The sequence below is a fragment of the Balaenoptera ricei genome, chromosome 8 (assembly GCF_028023285.1).
Source record: "Balaenoptera ricei isolate mBalRic1 chromosome 8, mBalRic1.hap2, whole genome shotgun sequence".
NCBI lineage: Eukaryota > Metazoa > Chordata > Mammalia > Artiodactyla > Balaenopteridae > Balaenoptera > Balaenoptera ricei.
The window spans coordinates 14,169,711-14,193,824 of record NC_082646.1 but is presented as its reverse complement, the minus strand read 5'-3'; the positions used below and the strand labels follow the sequence as shown (position 1 = coordinate 14,193,824).

The 24,114-nt window shown below is 42.5% G+C and overlaps 1 protein-coding gene and 1 pseudogene across 1 annotated transcript; one reads left to right on the top strand and one right to left on the bottom strand.

The window, feature by feature from the left end:
* Positions 1 to 922: 922 nt before the first annotated feature.
* On the bottom strand, positions 923 to 23,910 carry MPZL3 (myelin protein zero like 3). The gene is made up of 6 exons (XM_059929293.1): positions 23,785 to 23,910; positions 13,654 to 13,820; positions 8,482 to 8,692; positions 6,966 to 7,131; positions 5,369 to 5,429; positions 923 to 1,211 (listed from the first exon to the last, which is right to left on the bottom strand). Exons 1-6 carry the CDS (start codon positions 23,855 to 23,857, stop codon positions 1,185 to 1,187), a joined length of 705 nt encoding a protein of 234 aa, XP_059785276.1. The 5' UTR covers positions 23,858 to 23,910; the 3' UTR covers positions 923 to 1,184.
* Positions 10,461 to 11,954, top strand: LOC132369489 (prolyl hydroxylase EGLN2-like; annotated as a pseudogene).
* Positions 23,911 to 24,114: the final 204 nt, after the last annotated feature.

Here is a 24,114-nt window from a genome sequence, read left to right as displayed (position 1 = left end):
AATGCGGTGGCTTCTCTTGTTGTGGAGCACGGGATCTAGGCACGTGGGCTCAGTAGTTGTGGCGCACAGGCTCAGTAGTTGTTGCTCATACATATTTCTTAATGGCTTACAGAAAATCCCATGTAAATTAAAATTTGAAATATGTTGCTGCAGTAGAATGGAGGAAGCTAATAGAAGGTATCAAGAGAACAGAAGGAGGAAGTATAGGTTATTCACACCCTCACTTCCTTATCTCAAATATTATGCAAAAACAGTTTGTAAATACATTAGTTTGCTCATATTTTCCGCATTTTAGAAATAAAACAACTTTTGAAGAACAGCATAGGTTAAAAGATGATTTCATTGCAAATTACTGGTAAAATAGTCTACTTAGCCCCACTAAAAACCTTTTGAAGAGTTTTTCTTGCCTCTGATCTGAAAAGTCAAGAAGGAAATCATAAATCAGTCAGCTGTAAGAAAGTAAAATAACAAATTGCACCTAGTAAGACAAAAGAAAGAAATCCCTCTATCTCATCATTTATTTCCTTAATTGTAAACTGAAGGCTCTTTAACACTTTAAAAACCCAGTCAAAGTAAACCACTGACTCCCGAGCCTACCAACTCTAAAAAAAAAACTGGGGTTATGCACTCCAAGCCTCCCAAACACAATTGATGATAAGACAATTAAACCAACGAGTATATGCTGTATGCTAACTCACAGCTGAAAATGTTCATGGAGCAAAAAACAAAGAATAGCTATCCCAGACAAACATTTTGCCTGGGAGCACATCAGGAAGCTCCAAGCTCCATTTCATTAAATATATGTACATATTTTGGCATCAGCAGTGTAGCCAACATCTAGGATTCTCCCTCAAAAAATTGGAAGAAAACATGTAATACATTCAAGACCAAAGGCAAAATAAAAAGTATTTTTCTACTTAGGAAAAGAATTCCTTCATTCAATTAGAGTATAAGTTATTAAAAGGGGTAGTTATGAGTTTCTTCTGAGAGTTTTTGAAGTTTATAAATACAAAAAGAACATTTCTTCAATAAATAAATGGCTCCTAAAGTCTTCACTGATGGCTTCCAGAATTCTCCATCACTACTGTCCAAGCCAGCTCCACTTCTCTGGGAGGCTTTAGCTGCCAGTGGAATGGGATATTTTCTGTTATTAGGTGACTCTTCTTCTATCATGCAGACTTTCATCAATATGTCTCTTCATAGTCCGAATCCTGGAGGGGAAAGAACAGTAGTTGTGGTGGGTCTATGAAGTACAATGCCACAGTCAGAATTCAGGCAAAGACCACACGTTAGGGTCCCCCAAATGGAACTTGGCCAGGGGAAACATCAACAGTGAAATGGCACTGACTCAACCCACCTAAATTCCCAAGAAGCATCACAGGACCTCATTATAATTGGTATCTATTGGGCTAATTTTTGCTTTGAAACCCTAAGGGTTCCCTTTTCCTTGGTGACTATTTTTTAAAACCTCAACACACATGAAAAGATGTCTGTCTGTAGCAAAATGTGCAAGACTGTAGCTAGGAGTTTAGGCTAGGAGTCAGTCTACCTCTGGGTTCCAATCCCAGCTCCACCCCTTGCTGGCTATGTGACCTTGAGTAAAGTTATTTAACTTCTTTAAACCTCAGTTTCCATCACTGTGCCTGGCAATTTGTAAGCACTCATTCATGATGAACTACTATCACTATTATTCTTATTCTTATCTTTATTGTTCAAACTTCTAAGCTCGAGTAGGCCATTAGTACTACCTGGCACACCCCATTTCTCTAGTCCACTCATTCTTCTATTCTCCTAGATGACTATTTTCATATCTTTCCCTCTTTCTCCAAACCTCCAACACCTTCAGCTCACTTCATTCTCAGCTGATGACCTTATTTTCTCCCATCATTGGGAACAGAGAAGCAGTCAGTATGTAACTTCCACAAGCTCCCATCATATTTACCCACCCACCTGCATCTGGGCCCACCTACTTGGCCTTCCTTACTCTTAGTATGGATACATTCTCGCTGCTTTTATCTAAGGCCAACATCTCCACTGGTGCACTAGATCCTGAAGTCACTCCAGCAATTCTCCCCCCTCTCCTGTAACATCAAATTTTCCTTTTCTACTGGTTTATTCCCATCAGCATACAAATGTACTGTAATTTCTTCCATCGTAAAAAGAAGAGCAACTCTTGACACACACCTCTCTCTACCTATTGCCCTATTTCTCTGCATCCCTCCACAGCAAAAAGTGGAAAGTGTCATTTATACCCACTCTCACCAATACATCTCTTTGTATTCTTTCTTGACCCTACCTTGGTCAGGCTTTCATCCCCACTATTCCACTGAAGCTGCTTTTGCCAAGGCCACCAATGACTTCCACGTTACCAGATCATCCAGTAATCAAGTCTCAGTTCTCATTTTACTTGACCTGACTCAGGAACAATTGACACAGTTAATCACTTTCTTTTCCTTGAAACGCTTTCTTCATTTGGTTCCCAGGATACAGAGCTCTCCAGGTTTTCCTCCCACTTCACTGGACATTCCTTCTCAGCCTCCTTTGCTAATTTCTCCTCATCTTCCCCATCTATAAACCTTGGAGAGCTCCAGGGCTCAGTCCTTTGAGTTCCTCTCTATCTACTCTCATTTCCCTGGTGGAAATATCTCTACCAGTCTCTATATACTAATAACTCCTAAATTTATATCTCCATTCTAGACCTCTCTTCTGAACTCCACACCCATAAAACCAATTGCTTACTCCACATCTCCACTTGAATGTTTAACAAGTATTTCAAATTTACATATCCAAACTCAGCTCCCCTAAAGCTTGTTCTACCCCCAGGCTTGTACATATTAGAAAATGTCAACTCTGTTCTACTAGTTGCTCAAGTCAAGAACCTTGGATTTATCCTTAACTCCTCTCATTCTTTCACACACACATGCAACTCGTCAAGAAGTCCTTCTGGCTTTACCTACAAACTATAACCAGAAAACAACTACTCACCACCTCCACCACCACCACCTTGGTCCAAATCATCACCCTCTTCCTTTACTTGCATCATTGCTAAAGTCTCTTAATTGTACTCTGTTTCTGTCATGGTCCCTCACCACCTATTTTCAACAGAGAAGCCAGAATTATCCTTTTAAAACATACATCGGTTCAAAGTGTTCTCTTCTCAAAAACTTCCAGTGGATTCTGTTTCATTAAGAATAAAATTCTAGGGCTTCCCTGGTGGCGCAACAGTTAAGAATCAGCCTGCCAAGGCAGGGGACACGGGTTCGAGCCCTGGTCCGGGTAGATCCCACATGCCGTGGAGCAACTAAGCCCGTGTGCCACAACTACTGAGCCTGCGCTCTAGAGCTCGTGAGCCACAACTAGTGAACCCGCGTGCCACAACTACTGAAGCCCGCGCGCCTAGAGCTGTGCTCCACAACAAGAGAAGCCACTGCAATGAGAAGCCTGTGTACCGCAACGAAGAGTAGCCCCCGCTCACTGCAACCAGAGAAAGCCCATGCGCAGCAACAAAGACCCAACGCAGCCAAAAATAAAATAAATTAAATAAAATAAATTTATTTTAAAAAAAGAATAAAATTCTAGGTGATTACAATCACTATAATGTTCTATAAGATACGACATTACCTCTCTGAAGAAGTACTAGTCTTTGCCTTGCTCACTTCATTCCTGCCACACTGGCCTCTGTGCTGCTCCTAGAACATGCCAATCATGGCCCCTCCCCAAAGTCTTTGCACCAACCACTTACTCTGCCTGAAATGTTCCTCCATGATAGCCATGTTGCTTGCTTCTACTTTTAGGTGTTTGTTCAAATATCATTTCAGTGAGGGTGTCCCCAACCATCCTATTTATTTATTTATTTAGGTCACACCTTGCGGCTTGCGGGATCTTACTTCCCGGACCAGGGATTGAACCCGGGCTCCGGCAGTAAAAGCACAGAGTCCTAACCACTGGACCGCCAGGGAACTCCCCCAACCATCCTATTTGGTATCATACCCCCTTATCCAGCCATTCCATCTCCCTTTCCTATTTTATTTTTTCTCTACAGCATTAAGCACAATCTGACATACTATATATTTTACTAATTTTTAAAATTTTTTTAGTTTGTTATTGTTTGTACCCCAATTTAAGAGAAGGTAACATTTCAACTGTGTCTCAGATGATGAGAGTTTTCCAGGAATGGAAAGAATGTAATTTCTTCTGAGGGCAGGGATTTTTGTCAGTTTTGTTCACTGTTGTTTCCTAAGTACCTAAAAATCACAGCTGGGGCATGTCAGATACATGCTCGAAGAATAACTGTTGAACAAATCAATATCTGAAATGTGGACAATAATCTTATGAACATTAGCTTATTTAGTTTTTTTATTTACTTTTTTACATTTTTATTTTATATTGGAGTATAGTTGATTAACAATGTTGTGTTAGTTTCAGGTGTGTAGCAAAGTGATTCTTCTTTCTTTGTTTTTTAATTTTTACTTTATATTGGAGTATAGTTGATTAATAATGTTGTATTAGTTTCAGGACATTAGCTTATTTTTTGTTATCAAAATATTCAAATCCCAAAGGGTTGGAATTAGATCCTATCCACTGGCACTATCAACCTTTCTCTCATCTTACCTATAATACTCAAGTACGTAAGAGAAAGAGAAAAAGGAACACTGTGGTGAGTAATTGGGCTGCGGTCATCCAGCCAAGTGCTGAATTTGGCAGTAAGTACAAAGAAGGCTCAAGTTTAAACCCTGAAATGACAGGTATGCTTTGTACTAGATCATGAGTTGCTTTTGACCTGTTTCCAACAGTACCACATCAGAGAGTCTCTCTCCCTCCTAGGATCCTGGAACAGGTACACAAGCCTACCAGTCACAGCAAGCACCCAAAGGGGGAGGGATGACAGTTTTCTGAAATGTAAATCAAAACTCAAGCCTTCCAACACGGGTATTTCTTATTGACAAACGCCACCAAGTCACCTAAAAGTTTATATCACTCTAAATTCCCTGGGGAAAACTGAGGCGCAGAAGAAAAGTTCAATTCAGGGTTTTAGGTTCAGCCAGTCCAGCCAGGTCTCCTAGTATGACCTCAGCAGCATAGGACACTCCTCTTTCAGGATGTTCCCTGTCAGTCAGCAGAGGCTGCCTACGCAATCCCCTTCCCTAACCTAAGGACACCACTCTCTGCCCGTAAGACAGAAAATAAAATAATGGTTAGAATTGGTGGGGGTTCCCTGAGACCAAAATGCTTTGGGGAAAGACCTTGGTTCATACTTTGCTTTAGACCTATCTGCATATCCTCTGCTGCCTCTGAGGGTGAAGGATTCCGTTAATTAAGCAGGAAAATGAAGCATGAACAGTGAACAGAAGAAATGGCATGGACTTACCAGGCACTCGGCACAACAGACACAAAGCTTTGCCATGCAGTCATCCTTCTCCTGGTCAGTGCTGTAGAAAGAGGACAAACCAAATGTGAACAGTCACTATCCTCAGTATGGTAGAGCAGTTAAGAGGACAAGCGTTGAAGTCAGACAGGTCTGTTTTTAAATTTCAGTTCTGCCACTTACTAGCAGGGTGACTGGGCAAATTACTTAAGCTCCAGAAACCTATTTCCTCATCTACAAAATGCAGGTATTACCAGCTACACTTAAAGGGTAGTGGTTAGGAGTAAATGCAAAATAAGCACATGTAAAACAGGTACCACAGTGTTTGGCACATAGTAAGTGCTCAATAAATAGGAGCCAGTCACAATCATTCATTTAGAAATGCACCCAGCACCAACCATGACAGAGGCATTGTGCTGGGCTGGGGATAAAGACATAAATAAAACATGGTCCCTTGAGCTCATTTTGTTAGAATACAATGTGGTAAATGTTTTCATAGAGTTAAGGTCAAACCGCTGTGGCAGCAAAAAGGAGGGAGTGATCAGTTTTCCCTGAAAGAGTCAGGGAAACTCTTGAGAAGCGGACATTTCATCAGGGTCTTAGAAGATAAGGAAGAGTTTTCCAGGCAAACAAGGGAAGGAGGGAGGGGATTCTAGGTAAGAGGAAAGCATTTTGAAAATTTTTTAAAAGGTCTAAATGAGTATAGTATGTTTGGAGAAGGAAATGGCTCACTGTAGTTGGAATGTGGAGCAAATGAGAAGAAATGGCAAGAAACAATGTGACTTAGGGTTAGATCATAAAGGATCTTGTTAGACCATGCTTCGAAATAGACGTTTTAGTATTTTTACCAAGAGTTCTTTGCCTTTTTGTGGGGCCACAGATTCCTTGTAAAGGGCACTCTTACTCCCATTAAATAAATGTGCACACGCACACACATGCACACACACACACACACACACACACACACACTGAAAGAAGATTTTAGACTTTCTCAAAGTAAGACTTCTCTCCCCAGGTTAAGAGCCCCTGATATAGATAATGGAGAATCAACAGGGTTTTATGTAGACTTTTGTTACCTTTTTTTTAGTGGATTTGTTCTTAGGGAAAATACTGGATCACACCTGCTCACTGGCAAATGCTTTTGATAACCACAATCCAATTAGCCCCTTCCGAGCATCTGCTGACCAAGAACAGTTCTCACTTATTTAAACTGTTTTGCTCTCCCTGGCTGTTCTAAAGCCTCTCTCACTGCTCAGGCACTTCTGTCAGGATACATCAGCTCAGTGCCAAAACACGGAAAAGGGGGAAAATAACTGACTTGTTGGAATTTCCTGTCCATTTTGAAGGAATGAGAGATTCACTTCAGAATTTATATTCAGAACCACAGCACTACACCATCTCATTTCAAAAAAAAAAAAGAGACTAGGACTATGCTATCAATTCCTCCATCTCTCTCTCCAAATTAACATCCACGCATTTCCCTTTCAGCAGAACTAAATTCATCCTGGAAGAAAGGAAGGCATGACGCAGAAGCCTGGGTACCGTCCACAAACCAGGTCTCTGAAGAGGGTTGATTGCTCAGGACTGCAGTTGGACTTACTCAGCTGAAACCTCAATAGATGACTTCTTAGAGCCAGGCTTGCTCCTCTTCTTCAGGCCCGCAGACTTCCTCCCCATTCTCACCAGCAGCAGCACACCCACCACAGCTGAGGGAATGAAGACAAGAATGGAAAGAAGGGCCACGGAGGAGAGCATCGTGCCAAAACCTGGAGGAGGAAAAAGAGGTCAAAGAGAGGGACATGCAAAGTGCTTCCTTTGACATGAGATAGTCTTACTTTTGCTCTTGTATTTCTTCTGGTTACAAAGGGCATAAATTCATTGTAGAAACAGTAGAAAATACACAAAAGGACAAAGAAGAATTAAAATTTACTCATAATCCCATTCCCTAGGATCAATATGTCAATATCTACCCGTTCAATCTTCTTTCTAGGAGTATGTGGGTATGAGTCTGAATATAGGGAGGAGAGTACATGTTCAGAAGTATTGATCATAGTTTACATACTATTTCTAGCCTCTTTTTTATATACTATATTATAAATATTTTCCATAAGTATTCCTTCCAGGTGAGATTTTTTTTAATGCCTGCATAGTATTCTACCATATTAAATAATATATTGAATCAATCTTCTATTGCTGGATATTCAAATTATTTCCAATTCTTTGAATCTATGATATATAATGATGATCATCCTTGTATATAAATATTTAGCTCTATTTTTTAAAATAAATTTTAAAATGGAATTACTGGATCAAAGGGTACATAATTTTAAGGCATCTGATTTATACTACCAAACTGTCTTCCAGAAAAACTATACCAGTTTCTACTTCTACCAGCAGTATGAATGTTCCTATGTCTTTGAAACCTATGAGTTGCCTTAAAAAAATAAAGAAAAAAGAAAGAGGAAGGGGAGGGAGAGAGAGAGAGACATACAGAAAGATTTCAGAAATGACAAGGTATCTATAATGAACCATAGATACTTTGTCATTTCTGAATCTCTAAATCTTTGGTTCAAATTCAAATAAGGACTAGAATGACCACTCATCAGTCACCAGGGAATAGTGTAGAACAAAAGGTCAACCCTTAACCCACTCTCCTCATGTTTCACACTAAAAGGAAACAGTTGCTCTTTGCAACATGAAAGAAATGTGCTGCCTCCATCTTTAGAGGAGGTACCCTTTCAAGAAACAGGCAAGAACACAGTCTCATAACTGAGGGTATGAACATATTAGGGAAACCAGAATGACTTCTATTTCACACAGACAGCAACTCTCCATTTATTCAGGGGTTTGCCATACATTCCACAAGACCTCTGGTCACCTGAAATTAAAATTTTAAAAGGATAATGGAGAAACTATGACGATATTTGAAAAAAAAAGTCAGTTTGAAAAATAAAGATAAAAAAACTCATCCTCAGACAATTCAAAATGGCAGAATGTCCCAATGACCAACCGGCTTACGAAGATAGGTAGTTTTGCTTCTCACTGATCTCCCCACAAACCACCACAGTAGTCAGAGAGCACTCACTACAGAAGAAGGTTGGTGGCAGTTAGCTTACCCCTTTCTGTGACTGTTAGCTCTGTCCCTGGAATATTATGGTACACATCCGGGGGATTCTTCACAGCACAGCTGAATGTCCCATTGTCCTTTATGGTAGGGTTGATTATGCTTATGGACGCATCCCCTTTGTATACATCTCCAACCCAGGAAATTCGATCCCGAAACATGCCCACTGTGGTTGGGTACTGGAAAGACTGATAATGAAAAATCTAAGAAAGCAACACCATGAGAAAAAAAGTTAATTTGGAAAATGCAATGAAAACGTAAAGCTAAGTAGGTCCAAAATAAAATACAAATGTGTAGTGGGTTTTCCCAGTTGGACAATTATTTTCTATGTTTTGTTCACTTCCATCCTATAGATTAAAAGACAGGTTAATAAAACTTGTCCAAAAAAAGGCCTGATGAAAGAACCCAGGGATCCTAATTCTTGAACCCCTTTTAAATTCTCCCCAAAGTCCTAAAGTAGCAGTTCTCAACCAGGGGCAATTTTGCCCTCAAGACACTTGGCAATATCTGGAGATAATTTTGGTTGTCTCAACTGGAAGGAGTGCTACTGGCTTCTAGTGGGTAGAGGCCAGGGATATTGCTGAAAATCCTACAAAGCAGAGGACAGCCCCCACAAAAAAGAATTATCTGTATCAAAATGCCAGCAGTGCCAAAGCTGAGAAACCCTATGCTAAAGAAGCATCTAATTCATATGGTACTTTATAGTGTGCAAACTATTTCTATACATTTACTCATTTGAGCTTCACAACAACACTGAACTATACATGGAGCAGGCAGAAAGGGAAACAAGGACAAAAACAAGAAATTAAATGAGTTACTCGAAGGCACACAGCTAATAAGTGGGAAAGGGGAGATTTTTGTTTATTCTCAAAATCACCAGGAGGCTGTAACATAAGCCTCTCTCAAATTATCTATCTTGGCAATTAATAAAAACCTCAAGTCAGATTCATGATTGGCATTCAATGAATATACATTGAATTAAAACAATGCTACTTCAGATTGGTAATCATATACTTCATCACCAGAAACACCTAATTATATTTGGTGGTAGGCTGGGCAAGCACTACAATACAATATGATCTTTCTCTCTCTCTTATGCAAGATTCAAGCCTTTCCTAGTTCTTTTCTTACTTGGTACCTCCCCACTTAAGAACCCAGATACTTACAAACACTGAATTGCCCAATTTTGAAAAGCAACTTCCCAGAGAAGATGCTGAATCACTTCTTGGTTCATTTGTTCATGCATTCATTCAAAAAATATTTACTGCACACCTACTATGTGCCCTTAGGCACTGTATTAAGCAAAATGATACAGTGGGAGCCAATCAGGCACAGTCCCTGCTCTCATGGAACTTACCATCTAGTGGGAAATACAGATATTAGTAAATAATAAAATGTGTAGAATGTTCCAAAGAGGGAGGTAAAGAATACCTATCTCTGATTATCAGCATCAGTATAAAAGGGTTTGAAACTCCTTATTGACAAAACAAAGCCTGCTGTGAATCTTCAAGATTAATCCAACCTGTGAGTTTCAAGTTAAACTAGTGATACTCAAATCCTGCTAACTGATTAGTTTGACAGAATCCTGACTGATCACGTAACTGCAACATAGTGTTATGCAACTTTAAGGGTCCACTAATTCCAACTTGGATGAGTTTGCTGATTTCTCGACTAGCCTCACGGAGAAGAGCGCCATACGAGAACTGCTGTTTGCATTTAAGGTTTCTGCCCCAGGAAGATCCCCACTGTTTGTTCTGTCCTACTTTTGGCCAAGGAGGAAGAGCCATATGAAGCCAGCCATAGTTTCCTGACCACTCAAAATAAAGGGACCTATTTTAAGTCTAAAGAAAAAAGGACCAGAAACTAACACAACATTGTTAATCAACTATGCTTCAATATAAAATTTTTTTAAAAGTTGAAAGAAAGAAAGGAAGAGCGGGAGGGAGAGAGTCGCAGGTGGTGGGGCAGGGAATGGCGTGCTGTGCGGCGCAGGGTGGTTGGCACAAACGGCGGCGCGGCACCGGGGCCGGAGGAAAAACCTCGCCACCGTGACAGGTCCCTTCCCAAGCCCCTAGGGACAGCAGAGGACTTGGGGACCAGCAAGCACCCCCAGGGCATGAGAAAGGCCTCTGCCACCTGCCCCATCCTGCCCCACGCCAGGCCCAGCCGCCCCGGCCCCCGGCTGCATCAAGTGGAGGAGGGGGGGGGGGTGGCACCCCGGGCCTGGGCCGCGCCCTCCATGCCCGGGGAATGAAGACACTGCTGCCGTGGACAGCCCGCGCCAGCCGCAGCCCCTGAGTCAGGCTCTCCCTCAGTTGCCGGGTTCCATGTCAGAGCCCTTGGGGCCCAGTAGGGCCAGGATGGGGGTGGAGAGTCACCTGCCCTGTCCCCCACTGTCCTCCTACCACCGTCCGGGAGCGCCTGGTGAGGCCTCGGCGGGGAGTGGGACCCCCAGAGCCACAGCTACTTCCACCACAGCCAGGCCCCTGCGGGAGGGCTTCGGCGGGCAGGACGGCGGCGAGCTGCGGCCGCTGCAGAGTGACGGTGCTGCGGCGATGGTCACCAAGGGGTGCCAGCGACTGGCAGCCCAGGGCACCTAACCCGAGGCCCCCAAACGGAAATGGGCAGAGGATGGTGGGGATGCCCCCACCCCCAGCAAGCGGCCCTGGGCCAGGCAGGAGAAGCAGGAGGCGGAGGCAGAGGGGGAGGCTGCAGCAGCGGCAGCGGTGAGGCCAGCGCCGGGCTGAGGGAGGAGGTGCTGCCCGCTGCGCCTGAGCACCTGGCCCTGGGCTATACTGTGCCCTGCATGCGGTACTATGGCATCTGCGCCAAGGACAGCTTCCTGGGGGCGGCACTGGGTGGCCCAGTGCTGGCAGAGGTGGAGGCCCTGAAGCGGGGCAGGCGCCTGCGTGATGGGCCAGCGGGCAATCCTGCCACGCAGCATCCGTGGGGAGCAGATCGCCTGAGTGGAAGGCCATGAGCCAGGCTGCCGAAGCATCAGTGCCCTCATGGCCCACATGGATGCTGTAATCCGCCACTGTGCTGGGAGGCTGGGCAGCTACGTCATCAATGGGCGCACCAAGGCCATGGTGGCGTGTTACCCAGGTAACTGGCTGGGGTAGGTGAGACACGTTGACTATCCACATGGCGATGGGTGCTGCATCACCTGCATCTATTACCTGAATCAAAACTGGGACGTCAAGGTGCATGTCGGCCTGCTGCAGATATTCCCTGAGGGCCGTCCTGTGGTAGCCAACATTGAGCCACTCTTTTGACCGGCTGCTCACTTTCTGGTCTGATCGGCGGAACCCCCATGAGGTGAAACCAGCCTAGGCCACCAGGTACGCCATCACTGTCTGGTATTTTGATGCCAAGGAGCGAGCAGCAGCCAAAGACAAGTATCAGCTAGCATCAGGACGGAAAGGTGTCCAAGCACCCGTAACACAGCCGACTATGCCCACGTAGTGTCTAGCCCCAGAGCTGCCTGGACAGACAGCTTGCCCTGACTCCGGGAGAGCCCTGGGCCCCAGAGCCACCAGTCTCGGTGCCTGCTCCTTCCCTGCCACTGCCGCTGCTTCTGACTTTGCCTCTGTTCTGCCTGGTGTGGAGGGCTCCATCCATCACTGAGGACCAAGGAGGAGGAGAGACCTCTGCTGCCCTGGGATGGGGGCTGGGGTTGTGACCTGGGCAGAGGCTGGTGTTGGGGACTGCCATTACTGGAGCTAGGGGTCTGTGTCCTGCCCTGTGTGGTCATGCATGCCCCTCTCAGGTTTGGAGAGCTGGAAGGAGGCACTGCCACCTCCTACCAGAATGCAGGATTTGGGGTTGGGGTGACTCATGGCCTCTTGCTGGCAAAGGTTTGTGGGGGAGTATCCCCAAGCCCCCCACTCCTCCAGCCTGGAATGTGAAGTGACTCCCCAACCCCTTTGGCCATGGCACCTTTTGGACTAGGCTGCCGCTGCTTGGGCAGGATAAAAGGTGCTGGGAGGAGCATGGGTCTGCAAGTCCTGTCAGCCAAGAAATAAAAGTTTACCTCAGAAAAAAAAGAAAGAAAGAAAGAGAGAGAGAGAGAAAGAAAGGAAGGAAGGAAGGAAGGATGGAAGGAAGGGAGGAAGAAAGGAAGGAAGAGAGAGAGAGAAAGAGAGAGAAAGAAAGAGAAAGAGGGAGGGAGGAAGGAAGGAAGGAAGGGAGAAAAAGGGACCACAAATACAGCCTAGCTCACTGGACCCACCTTCACTAGGACAACTGGAGCACCTACTGTAGTTACTGAGAGATGCTACATGGCATTCAATAATGGTTCCTAAAACAAAATCCAAAGTTTATACATTAAAATCAAAGAGAAAGTACTTCTAATGAAGGAAACAGGATAAACAAATCAAGGATACTTTCAAAAATACAATCTTACATACCGCTCTGACATTCACATTCTTGATAAAAAGTATCCTGACCTAGGATATTGCTGGAAGCATACAGAAAAAGGGTTTTTTAATAGCATTGCAATCTTCAATTAGACATCCACAATGGGATTTGAGCCATAAATGTGTTTTATCTGTGTGATTAAAATATATTGCTTCTAATATTGCAAGACCATCTGTCATCAACAGCATCTGTCATCAGCATAAGGTGCCCTATAATTTCTTTCAAAGGGAGCTGTATAAATCAGTGCAGATGTTTATACACTGGGAGAAGATGCCAAGATAAATCTACAAGTACTGATATACAAACAGAAACACCCACTGAGACAACTTCACATGACAGGAAATGAGCAGCTTTGAGCAAAAGGATGTCTAAGACTGGGACCTATAGAATTTCTCTGTTCAACAGCCTGGAGGTACCCTTTTTAGTACAACAAATCTGAAACTCAAGCTATGAAGCCAAGCAAAAAGAAACAACAAAGGAGAGACAAAACTAAACCACATTTCCTCTGAGTTTCTGACTTTTTTGCCTATAGCTTATTTGCAAGATTCTCACACAGAAGAAGAAAAAGCCCTACATGACCAGATGAATGTCATATAGGGTAGCTCATCTCCTTCTATTTAATAGAAGCTCATCTTCTATTTTAAGATGAGAAGGCCTAAGGTGTACCTGTGACATAGAATAAAAGGATTCCAGAGCTGTTGACCACGGAAGGCTCAAAGAAATATCCTTAAAAGTATACACTTACTGATTCTGTGCGACTGCTGCTTGGAGGTCGATATGTCCAATCTATGGTGAGTTTGTCAGTGATAGATGAGGTTGACTTGAAGGTGCATTTCAACTTGATATTTTCTCCAACATAACCCCAGACGTGGGCGTCTGCTTTAATCTCCAGGGAAAGGACGATGTAAACACCTAATCAAAGCAAGCCCAAACATTTAAAATGTGTACATTGGGTGGAATATATAGACGTGAGTGAACAATATAGAAACCCATTTTATTTATTTATTTATTTTATTTATTTATTTTTGGCTGCATTGGGTCTTCGTTTTTGTGCACAGGCTTTCTCTAGTTGCGGCGAGTAGGGGCAACTCTTCATTGAGGTGCATGGGCTTCTCATTGCGGTGGCTTCTCTTGTTGCGGAGCATGGGCTCTAGGCGCAAGGGCTTCAGTAGTTGTGGCGCATGGGCTTAGTTGCTCCACAGCATGTGGGATCTTCCCGGACCAGGGCTCGAACCCGTGTCCCCTGCACTGGCAGGTGGATTCTTAATCACTGTGCCACCAGGGAAGCCCTAGAAACACTATTTATCATTTTTAGGGCTCTCATCAGAAAGCCGTAGCAATAAATATCTTCTCAGGCAGGCCCAAAAGGATAAGGAGCAGAAATCTGCATTAATCAAGGGTGGTATTTTTGTCATTTTACGATATTAAATCATAGAATGAATGTTTGGGTAAAAATTTAAAACCTGGTCACATCAGCACTTTTTCCAAATACAGAGTTGTGGTTAAATTAACTACAACCAAGCGGGTCAGCCCACAGAAGGCTAAAAGGCAACACCACCCACTCTCTTGACACACTTATACTCCAGGAATATGGCACTTGCTGTGGTCTGAGGGATTTACCCCAAGTACAGCACGACTGTAACCTGAAGCTATCACTGCCTCAACCACCAGCAAAATAAAAGTAGAAAACAAGAATAGGAATTTTTTTTCAAAGAAAAAAAAATTTTTATAAATCTACCCCAAGGTTCTATCTAGTTTTGTTTTGTTTTTCCCTTTCTTAAAGCTGGTTAATGAATCACTCATCCATGAAAAGTAAATCATGGGGAGGAAAAAGTTTATTAAATTTACAATTTAATGCATTTTAAAATGTAAAAATAAGATATCATTTATAAACTCTTTAGAGACTTCTTTCCAAAACCACCTCATATATCCAACTTTTTTTTTAATTTATTTATTTTATTTATTTATTTTTGGCTGCATTGGGTCTTTGTTGCTGCACGTGGGCTTTCTCTAGTTGCGGCGAGTGGGGGCTACTCTTCGTTGCGGTGCGCGGGCTTCTCATTGCGGTGGCTTCTCTTGTTGTGGAGCACGGGCTCTAGGCACACAGCCTTCAGTAGTTGTAGCACGTGGGCTCAGTAGTTGTGGCTCGCAGGCTCTAGAGCGCAGGCTCAGTAGTTGTGGCTTGCGGGCTTAGTTGCTCCGTGGCATGTGGGATCTTCCCAGACCAGGGATCGAACCCGTGTCCCCTGCATTGGCAGGCGGATTCTTAACTACTGTGCCACCAGGGAAGCCCCCTCGTATATCCAACTTTGACATCCCATCTCCCCCAAAAGAGTTGGCACTTTCTTCTGACCATTCCCTCTGCTTTCAGAGAACAGTGGTAGAAATTTCTCTTCCACTAGGGAGCCATTTTTTAGGAAAGTAAGCCCCCAGCACTTTGTTTTTCCTGCTTCCTTCTCCACTACAATGAGCCATGATTCATCTGGCAGGCCAAAGGCAAACAGAGCAGCAAGGTTTCAGAAGAGAGCAAACCCACACACCATCCTAGAAAACAACAGTCCCTCTGGTTGAGAAAAGATGCAAATCCCAGCCCTATCACTTGCTGACTCTGTGGCCTTCATAGGTTTACTTGATTTCTTCAGTTTCTCATCCTGGTAGGAATGATAATAATAACACTTACCTTAGAAGGTCACTGTGAAGAATAAATGAATTAAAACATGTACCACACTAAGAAGCCTACCTAACCCAGAGTAAATGCTCAATGCACGTTAGATAGCTTCATCATCGTTACTGACACCTCTTTAGTTCTGTCCTTAGTCTCTCAAACTTTCCTATCAGAGACATACTTATGAGTCATCATTTCCACTGCCTTTACCTCTGCTGCTTTGAATCATGTTTCTTGCTCCTCTCTAGACAATCCAGTCTGTTCACATTCCTCTTAAAAGCAGGAGACCAAGACTAAGCTCACAACTCTACTAAGAATCTGACCATCCCAAAGATGAGGACTACCTCTGGTTCATCCAAGACATCCTCTCTGACTTTGCCATGCTAAACTTGTTATTCCTCCTATGCCTCTGCAAATGCTGTTCCTCTGCCTGGAAAGCCTTCATCCCTCAATCCCTACTCTCTCCTAAGCCCTCACTCCTGACCCACCTTACTCTTGACTTAAGATAAAGCTCTAAAAAATGGAAGGCAGAAATGAATGGTTAATCTACACACTCCCCATACCCTTTATATATCCTTTATATATAAAGGATATATATCCTTTATATATATCCTTTATATATAAAGGATATATATCCTTTATATATCCTTTATATACTCTTTATATATCCTAAAACATAAGTATAGTGAAGAGATTTTAAAGTTTAGATTTAGAATTAGACAGACCTGAACTTGAGTTCTAGCCCAGCTGCTTTCTGGCTGTGAGACCTTGATCATAGTTACCTAACCTGTTCAAGAGTCAATTTCCTCACTTGGTAAGTGTGAATAATGAAAAGACCTACTTCATCGTGTCACTGTGAGGATATAATAAGATTAAAGAAGGTAACACATAAAATGCTTAGCATAGCACCTGAAACTGAAACTTTCAATAAATGTTAACTATTGTCATTAAAATGAACACCACAAACATTCAAAAACCTTCAGTAATTCTCTATTGGGCTATAACATAAAATCTAAATAGTGCCAGTCTGGCCCCCAACTTCTGCTACTCTGCCCACCTACCCATCCCATCCCCTTCACTATGCCCAGAATGTCCTGCCATTTCTCAAATTTACTATGTCCTTCATGCCACTGTGACTTTCTTTGAATATGTCTTTATCTGGAAGTTTCTCCCCATCCCTACCAATCCTGCCTGGTAACCACAACCCCAATACTCACACCCTTCAAAACCCATCTCAAATATCACCCCCCTTGTGATGCCTTCCCAAATTCTCTGATGCAGTTTATTACTATTTTTTAATTTTCACATAACATTTAGTACATAATGCTACTCGAGCACATATACCATTGCTTGCACTCAATTTGTAAAGATGATTTCCTCCATTAAATTAAAGGAAGTACCTTAAGAGCAAAAGTCAGAGGGAAGGGAGAAGGCAGAGAGAGACCAAGAGAAAGAGGTGGACAGGTCACCAAAAGTTCTCATGTAGGAACAAAGTGTGCTTATTAGTCACCCACTCTCTTCCTATCCCCATTCTTAAAGTATTTTCAACATTCTTAAGTCCCCTAGACACCTACCTTTCCATTGCACTGAATCAGGAAAAGCTCAGCCCTAGATGACCACTTCTAGACTATGGCTGGTGTGTGCTGAAGGAGAAAAATCACACCAATGCACCGACAGTTACCATAAGAAATTCATCAGTTCCATCCACAGCTAAGTCCTTAATGAGGCATGATGACTCTTTAACCAGCCTTGGTCATCTCCTCTTTCTGACTCCTCAAACTTTGCCATTCTCTTTTATCCTCTGTGCAACCTATAAACCCCTCATTCTCAGAAGAAAATGTCTCTCTTCTTCAAGAAACTTGAAGCCATACAAACTGCTTAGTCACATATCTTCCTGCATCTTCACCCATTCTTACCTCCAATCTGAAAGGATGTGGTGTCCCTTTTTCTAAGCAAGGTCAAGCCCTTCTCTGCCTGGATCCCTCCCTTCCAAGCCTTGCTCCAGGAAGAAAGAAGAAAAAAAAAAAAGCCCTCTCTACTGTCTTCAACATTTCCCTTTCAAGAGGGGCTTTCTCCCCTCAGCCTCTAAATACACAGAATTCTCTCCCATCTGTAAAAACAAATATATAACAATAAAACAAAACAATAACAAATTTTCCTTAACCCTGTAATCCTACTCATTACCAACTACTGCCCTCTCTATCCTAAGCCAAGTTTGTGAAAGAGTTGTTTATATCTGACGTTTCCCTTTCCTCCCTTCCCATCCACTTCTGGACCCCTACAGCACAATTTGGACTCCACTACCACTCCTAGTAAAAGGCATTATTGTCTTAAAACAGCAAAATCCAAGGGACAAAAACTCCAATAGGCAGCTTTCTCTCCTGATTTTACTGGATCCCTCTGCAGCAGTAATTGTTTGCTCCTTGACCTTCTCTGTCTCAAGCCTTCCAGGATGATACACTCATTCATTCACTCATTCTTCAAACAAAGATTTATTGAGCGTCTGTTTTGTGCCACCCTCTAAGCTCAGGATTAAATGTGAGCAAAATACATACACTCCCTGTTTTGGAGCTTAAAATGCAGCAGAAGTTCAATACACTAATCAAACAATCATAAAGACAAATGTATAATTACAAACTCTGATAAGCACTGTGAAGAAAAGACAGAGTGGTTATGAGAACTGTACCAGTTATGATAGGGGAGCAGGGAGTGGTTAATGAAAGCTTGCCTGAAAAAAGTTACTTTTGAGTTGAGTTCTGAAGCAAGGATAACAAGGTGAGGAGAGGGGGAGCATTCCGGGCAGAGGATACTGCATATGCAAAGGTCCTGTGTCAGGAAGGAACTAGGAAGGAACTGTCCACAGTCAGTCAAAGAACTGAAAAAAAGGCAGAATGGCAGCAACACAAAGAGCATGAGAGAGAAGACTGAGACATGGCTAGGAGGTAGGCAGAAACTAGATCAGGCAGGACCTTAGAGATTTGGGTCCTTATTCTTAGAGTAATGGGAAGCCATGGAAAATACTTAAGTATGGGACTGAGTGAGAAGGGGCATGAAGAAGTTTGCATTTTTAAAATCTCACTCTAGGGAAGACGATTAGGAGGCACTAAGAGTATATATAAAGAGATTACTTAGGAAGCTACTACAATAGTCAAGTGAGAAATAAGGGAAGATTGAACTAAGTTGGTGGCAGTGGACATGGAGAGAACTAGGAAGACAACAATACAAGGTAAAATCAGCAAGAACTGGTGTTAGATCATATGTGGAATGTTTGGGAAAGAGAGGCATTGAGGATGACTCCCATATTTCTGGCTTGGTGATACCATTCACTGACACAGGGAAGACTAGAAAAGTACCAGGCTTGGCAGGGAAGAACATGAGTTTGATTTTGGATAAGTTTAAGGTGCCTTTGAGATATCCAAGGGATAATGTCAAGGGGGCAGTTGGTTTAGGGCAGGGATGGGCAAACTATGGACCATGGGCCAAATCTAGCCTACAACACCTTTTTATAAATAAAGTTTTATTAGAACACAGCCAACTTTATTCATTTATGTATCATCTAGGGCTCCTTTTGTGCTACTCCAGCAAAGTTGAATACTTGCAACAGAGATCATGTGGCCCACAAAGCCTAAAATATTATCTGGCCCTTTACAAAAGTTTGCCAACCCTGGTTTATAGCAAAAAAGAACTATGGATTAGAGTTATAAATCAGAATCTCATTAGTCTCCCTCCAACCAATTCTCCACACTGATTGTGTTACATACACACACACGCACACACTCGACATCTCAGCTAGTTTCTATCAAATCTCTTTCTAAGGCTCCTCCTTTCCTACCCATCCCTTAAACACTGGTGTTCCTCAGAGTTCCACCCTGAGCCCATGGTCCTTCTTTCAACATGTTCTCTTTGGGCAATCCTACCCAGTTTTATAGATTTCACAACCACTAATAGGCTAATGATTCCCCAAACTATGTTGCTAGCCATGACCTGCCTCTGAGTGTCCAAATATTACTGGATATACCCACTTGACTATCACCACCACAGGAACCCAAACTGAAGGTAGTGAACTCTTGTTTGTTACCAGCTCAATATGCATTCCCCTCATCTCCTTTCCTAACAATGCCCAGATTTTCTTTAGATATCCACCCTTTCCTACATAGCCCATGAGCTTGGGGGTAGAGGCCTCTGTCAGGGTCCAGGCAGGAAACAGAAGGCAAAATCAGCTAAAACTTTGAAAAGTGTATGGGTCACTTTTCAAAGGGACTTTTCTCAGCATCAAGGAAGCCAACAAAGGCACAAAGCCTTTACCACTCCACGCCTGAAGGGGCAGAGGGAGGAAATGGTGTTACTGAAGCCTGGTAAGAGGTGGATCTGTGGGCCATTTGACAGAAGCTGTAGCCACAGAGGAACATAACCACTATCAACCATGGCACCATGACAGGGAGGGAGCAGGGAAGAAAAATGTCTTTCTCCTCCTGCCCTCCAATCTCCTGCCAATGCCTACCACTGATCAAACCTAACTGGAACCCAGAGGACGGGAGCCTGGATGATGCGGTTTATAGGTCAGCTTTCCACGGAGTAGGCAAAACAGAGAAGAGAAGTGAATGGATCTGGTGGGAGGGGAGCAAACCAAGAATAACTAGACCCTACTCCCAGCTCTGGAAGGTGACTCAGATTGGCCTAATCATTACATCCAGAGGTGTGCTGGTGAACAGCTAAAAATAGAAAACCCAAATATGTAGGTTTGACAATTTCTGATTTCTGTGGTACAAATACTCCCACCATGGCTAATTTCAAGCTATGAAGGTAAAAGTTTCTGAATGCTGAGTTAGGAAGACATGTGCATGATTGGCTCTTGAGAGCCAGTAGGAGGTAGCTCCAGCACACCATCCTCCTGACCACAGAGATATATTTGGGGTCAACACCGGATTTAAGTTAATCTAATCAAAGTAAGTTTCAGAAAATTTTCTTGGAAAGTTACCTCCATGCCTTGTTTACGTTCTTCTCTATGTCTGGAATTTTCCTCATTCCCTTTCTCTAACTCTTATCCTTCTTTCAGATTTAACTTTGGAGACACCTCCAGGAAGTCTTCCCTGTATCCTCTTGGCAGATTAAGGGCACTTCCTCTGTGATGCCATAGTTTCTAGTGCATTTCTCTCTTAGTACTAGATTTTAAAATTATCTGCTGACTTGTCTGTCTTCTTCGATAGACCCTAAGCTCATTGAAATGGAACCTAGCACACTATGGATGCTCAGTAATATTTATTCAACTGAACCAAACCAAGAGTTTCCTTTTATAAAGCAAAAATTGTTATAAAATAAGCATAAAAATTACAAGTTCTGAGCAAATTTTGGTTACTGAATTACAGCAAGTACACCTTTAATCAAACTACCTACTAGCAGCTTCTTCCTTCTTAATATATATAAACTCCATATACATGAACATAATTTTGCCACAAAGTTATCAATATGTAAAGTCACTTCACTGAAATCTAAACACTGGATAAGCAGGTCTTAAATGTATAGTTACAGAAAAGTAACCATAACATCCATGAGTGAACTAAACAAATCTACACTACTAATCTATACATCAGGATATCGGTTCCCCCTGGAGGAGAAAGAAGAATGCCTGAAAGGAGGCACAGGGAAAGTTTCTGGAATGCCAGTAACAATCTACATGCTGATTTGGGTGCTGGTTGCGCAGGTGTGTTCAGTTTCTGAAAATTCATTAAGCTGTACACTTATAAGCACTTTTCTCTGTTTTACTGAAATTAAAAGTATTCTAAAATCAATGGATATAAAATAATTTGCCTCCTCCACTCAAAAAATAAAATAAGAAGAAAAAAATATCAATCCAATGTTACATTCATTCAGAAACTTTCACCCTAGGCCTAATGTGCTAATGGATATTTATCTCTTCCCCAGAGGGAAAAAGCATTCTTGCCAGGTAAAAACAGCCAACTATAGAAATAATTATAATAATTTTTAAAAATTTTTAATCTGGGAGGAAAACAAGAAAATCACATTTAACCATAAGTAACTTTAAACATGGAAGAAATGGAAAAAATGACAAAAACTCCCAATTTTATACACCCAATTTTCCAAAATACAAATCTGTCAAACTGAGTCATAAAATTGCACACTCAAGTGGAAAAGAGAAAAGTGTAAGAGCCCTAGGCTTGTTAATCTACTGGTTTTACATACTTAGACAACTGATATAGCAGGACCATACTTATAACTTAGGAAGAATTCAAACAAGCTAATAATTTAATGGGTCCTAAATATGAAGAGGAAAGGCAATTAAACTGGTATGAAACCAAAGTCTATTACCTAAGAGACTCAAAACAAATGACCCCCTCAAAAATGGATGAACCTTGAAAACATGCTAAGTGAAAAAAGCTAGTCACAAAAGAACACATATTGTACAATTCCATTTCTATGAAATGTGCAGAATTGGCAAATCCATAGCAATAGAAAGTAAATTGGTGTTTGCCAGGGGCAGTGGGGAGGGAAGAATGAGGAGTGACTGTTAATGACTATGGAGTTTCTTTGGGATGATGAAAATGTTCTAAAACTGATTGTCATAATAATTGCACAACTGTGAATATACTAAAAACTATTGAATGGTACGCCTTTTTTTTTTTTTTTTTTTTTGGCCGTGCCATGCTGTGCATCATGAGGGATCTTAGTTCCCCAACCAGGGATCGAAACCACGACCCCCTGCAGTGGAAGCAAGGAGTCCTAACCACTGGACCACCAGGGAATTCCCTGAATGGTACACTTTAAATGGGTAAATTGTTCGGCATGTGAACTATATCTCAATAAAGCTGGGGTTTTTGGGTGGTTTTTTTAGGCAAAAGATAAATCAACAAATACATGTATGTATTTAGTTGGTTGCTGAACTGATGGACACTTTTCAATGTGAAATGACATCAAGTTTGTGAAACCACCCACCATTTCTAGAATTTTTTTTCAGTAGGACAATATCTGAACATTTCTCTGTGTGTGTGAGAGAGACAGGCAGACAGACAGAGAGAGGAAACTAGGATGATTTGGAGTGACAGTAGTTCAGCCTAAATAGTATATTGAAAAAGAATTTAGGATTATTTGGAGTGACAGTAGGTCTGCCTAAATAGTATATTGCAAAATAATTTAGCTGAAAAACTGGACACCTGTTATGACACAGGCAGCTGGGAGGGATCAGGGAGTATGCTGGCAGCATAAACACTAGTCATCAAATAAATTAAAACTCCCTAGCCCTACCTGCTGAGACTTAGCACACCTGAAGCCTTTATATCAAAGATCCCCTTCAGAAATTCCCATTACTCACAGGGAAATTTTATGAAGTTAACAATACACTCCTATGCTAGCTCTACTAACATATGATTTCCTGGGGAAGACACACACACACATACACACACACACACACACACACACACACAAATCCAGGGGATAATTGCACCCTAAATGAAGGTAATTAGGTTGACTGAAATTTATGCAACTTGAAAATTGCATGAAAGCAAAACTTATACAAATTTTAAGATTATGTGATAGTGTGAATACTATACTTCTGACATCGGTTAATAGATTAAAATCTTAACAGAATTGATATTCCCTTCCTTGTATTAAAAAAAAAAAAAAACTGTTATTAAAATACCAAAGCAGTTGCTTTTCCTCAACACATGCATCTCTGTTACAATGAAATCAAAGCACATCCTTTCTGTGACTCATAAACGTTTTACTTCATAGGCCCTGACAATCACCTACAAAAGAAATTAGCAACAGTCATCATTTTCTTTCCCAAAATTACTGGAACTACTGAAGACTAGTATTGTCCTTTCCAAATCAGGATATACGGCCCACAAAACCACAGCCGAGTCAACCACTGATAACTCATCATAAGATAACACCGGGTGCCCCCAAACCCAGTGCCCTCCGTGATTCTATCTATCCGTGCCATCACCACAGTACAACGCACAGTCACGCAAGGTGATCGAGCTGCCAGGGGCTCATGAAAGTACGGACAAGCTACCGACACCCCTCAGTGGGTGGTGATTACCAGAAGAGAACATCCTCCCCACGCCCTCCCGCTTCCTTCCTTCCCAGAAGCGCAGTGGGGGCTTTCCTGAGACCCCCCACCGGAACCGGAAAAGCGACCATCTTCCCTAAGCCCCCGGCCGGAAGTGCAACCGAGCCCGCCGCCGACTCACTCACCCTGGAAGAATAGGACGCCCAGCAGTGGGCACAGAGCACAGCCACGGCCTCCAGCCGCCCCGCTCTGCAGCATCCCGACAGCTCTCCAGAAGTTTGCACACCTTGTTTACGGCTCTCTGTAACCACACAGGTGACACCGGAAGTGACGCGAGGGCGGGAGGCCGCGGGAAGACCTAAAATGGCGATTCGAAGTTGCCATAGTAACGTGGCTTCTTTCCAGAGCCGCACCTGGACTTGCTCACTTCAAGTCAGCGATTCTTAACTCTCAAGTAGGAGTTCATTATTCCCTTTTGCTCGAAAATGAAGTCAGACAGGCTTTGGAGAACTTAC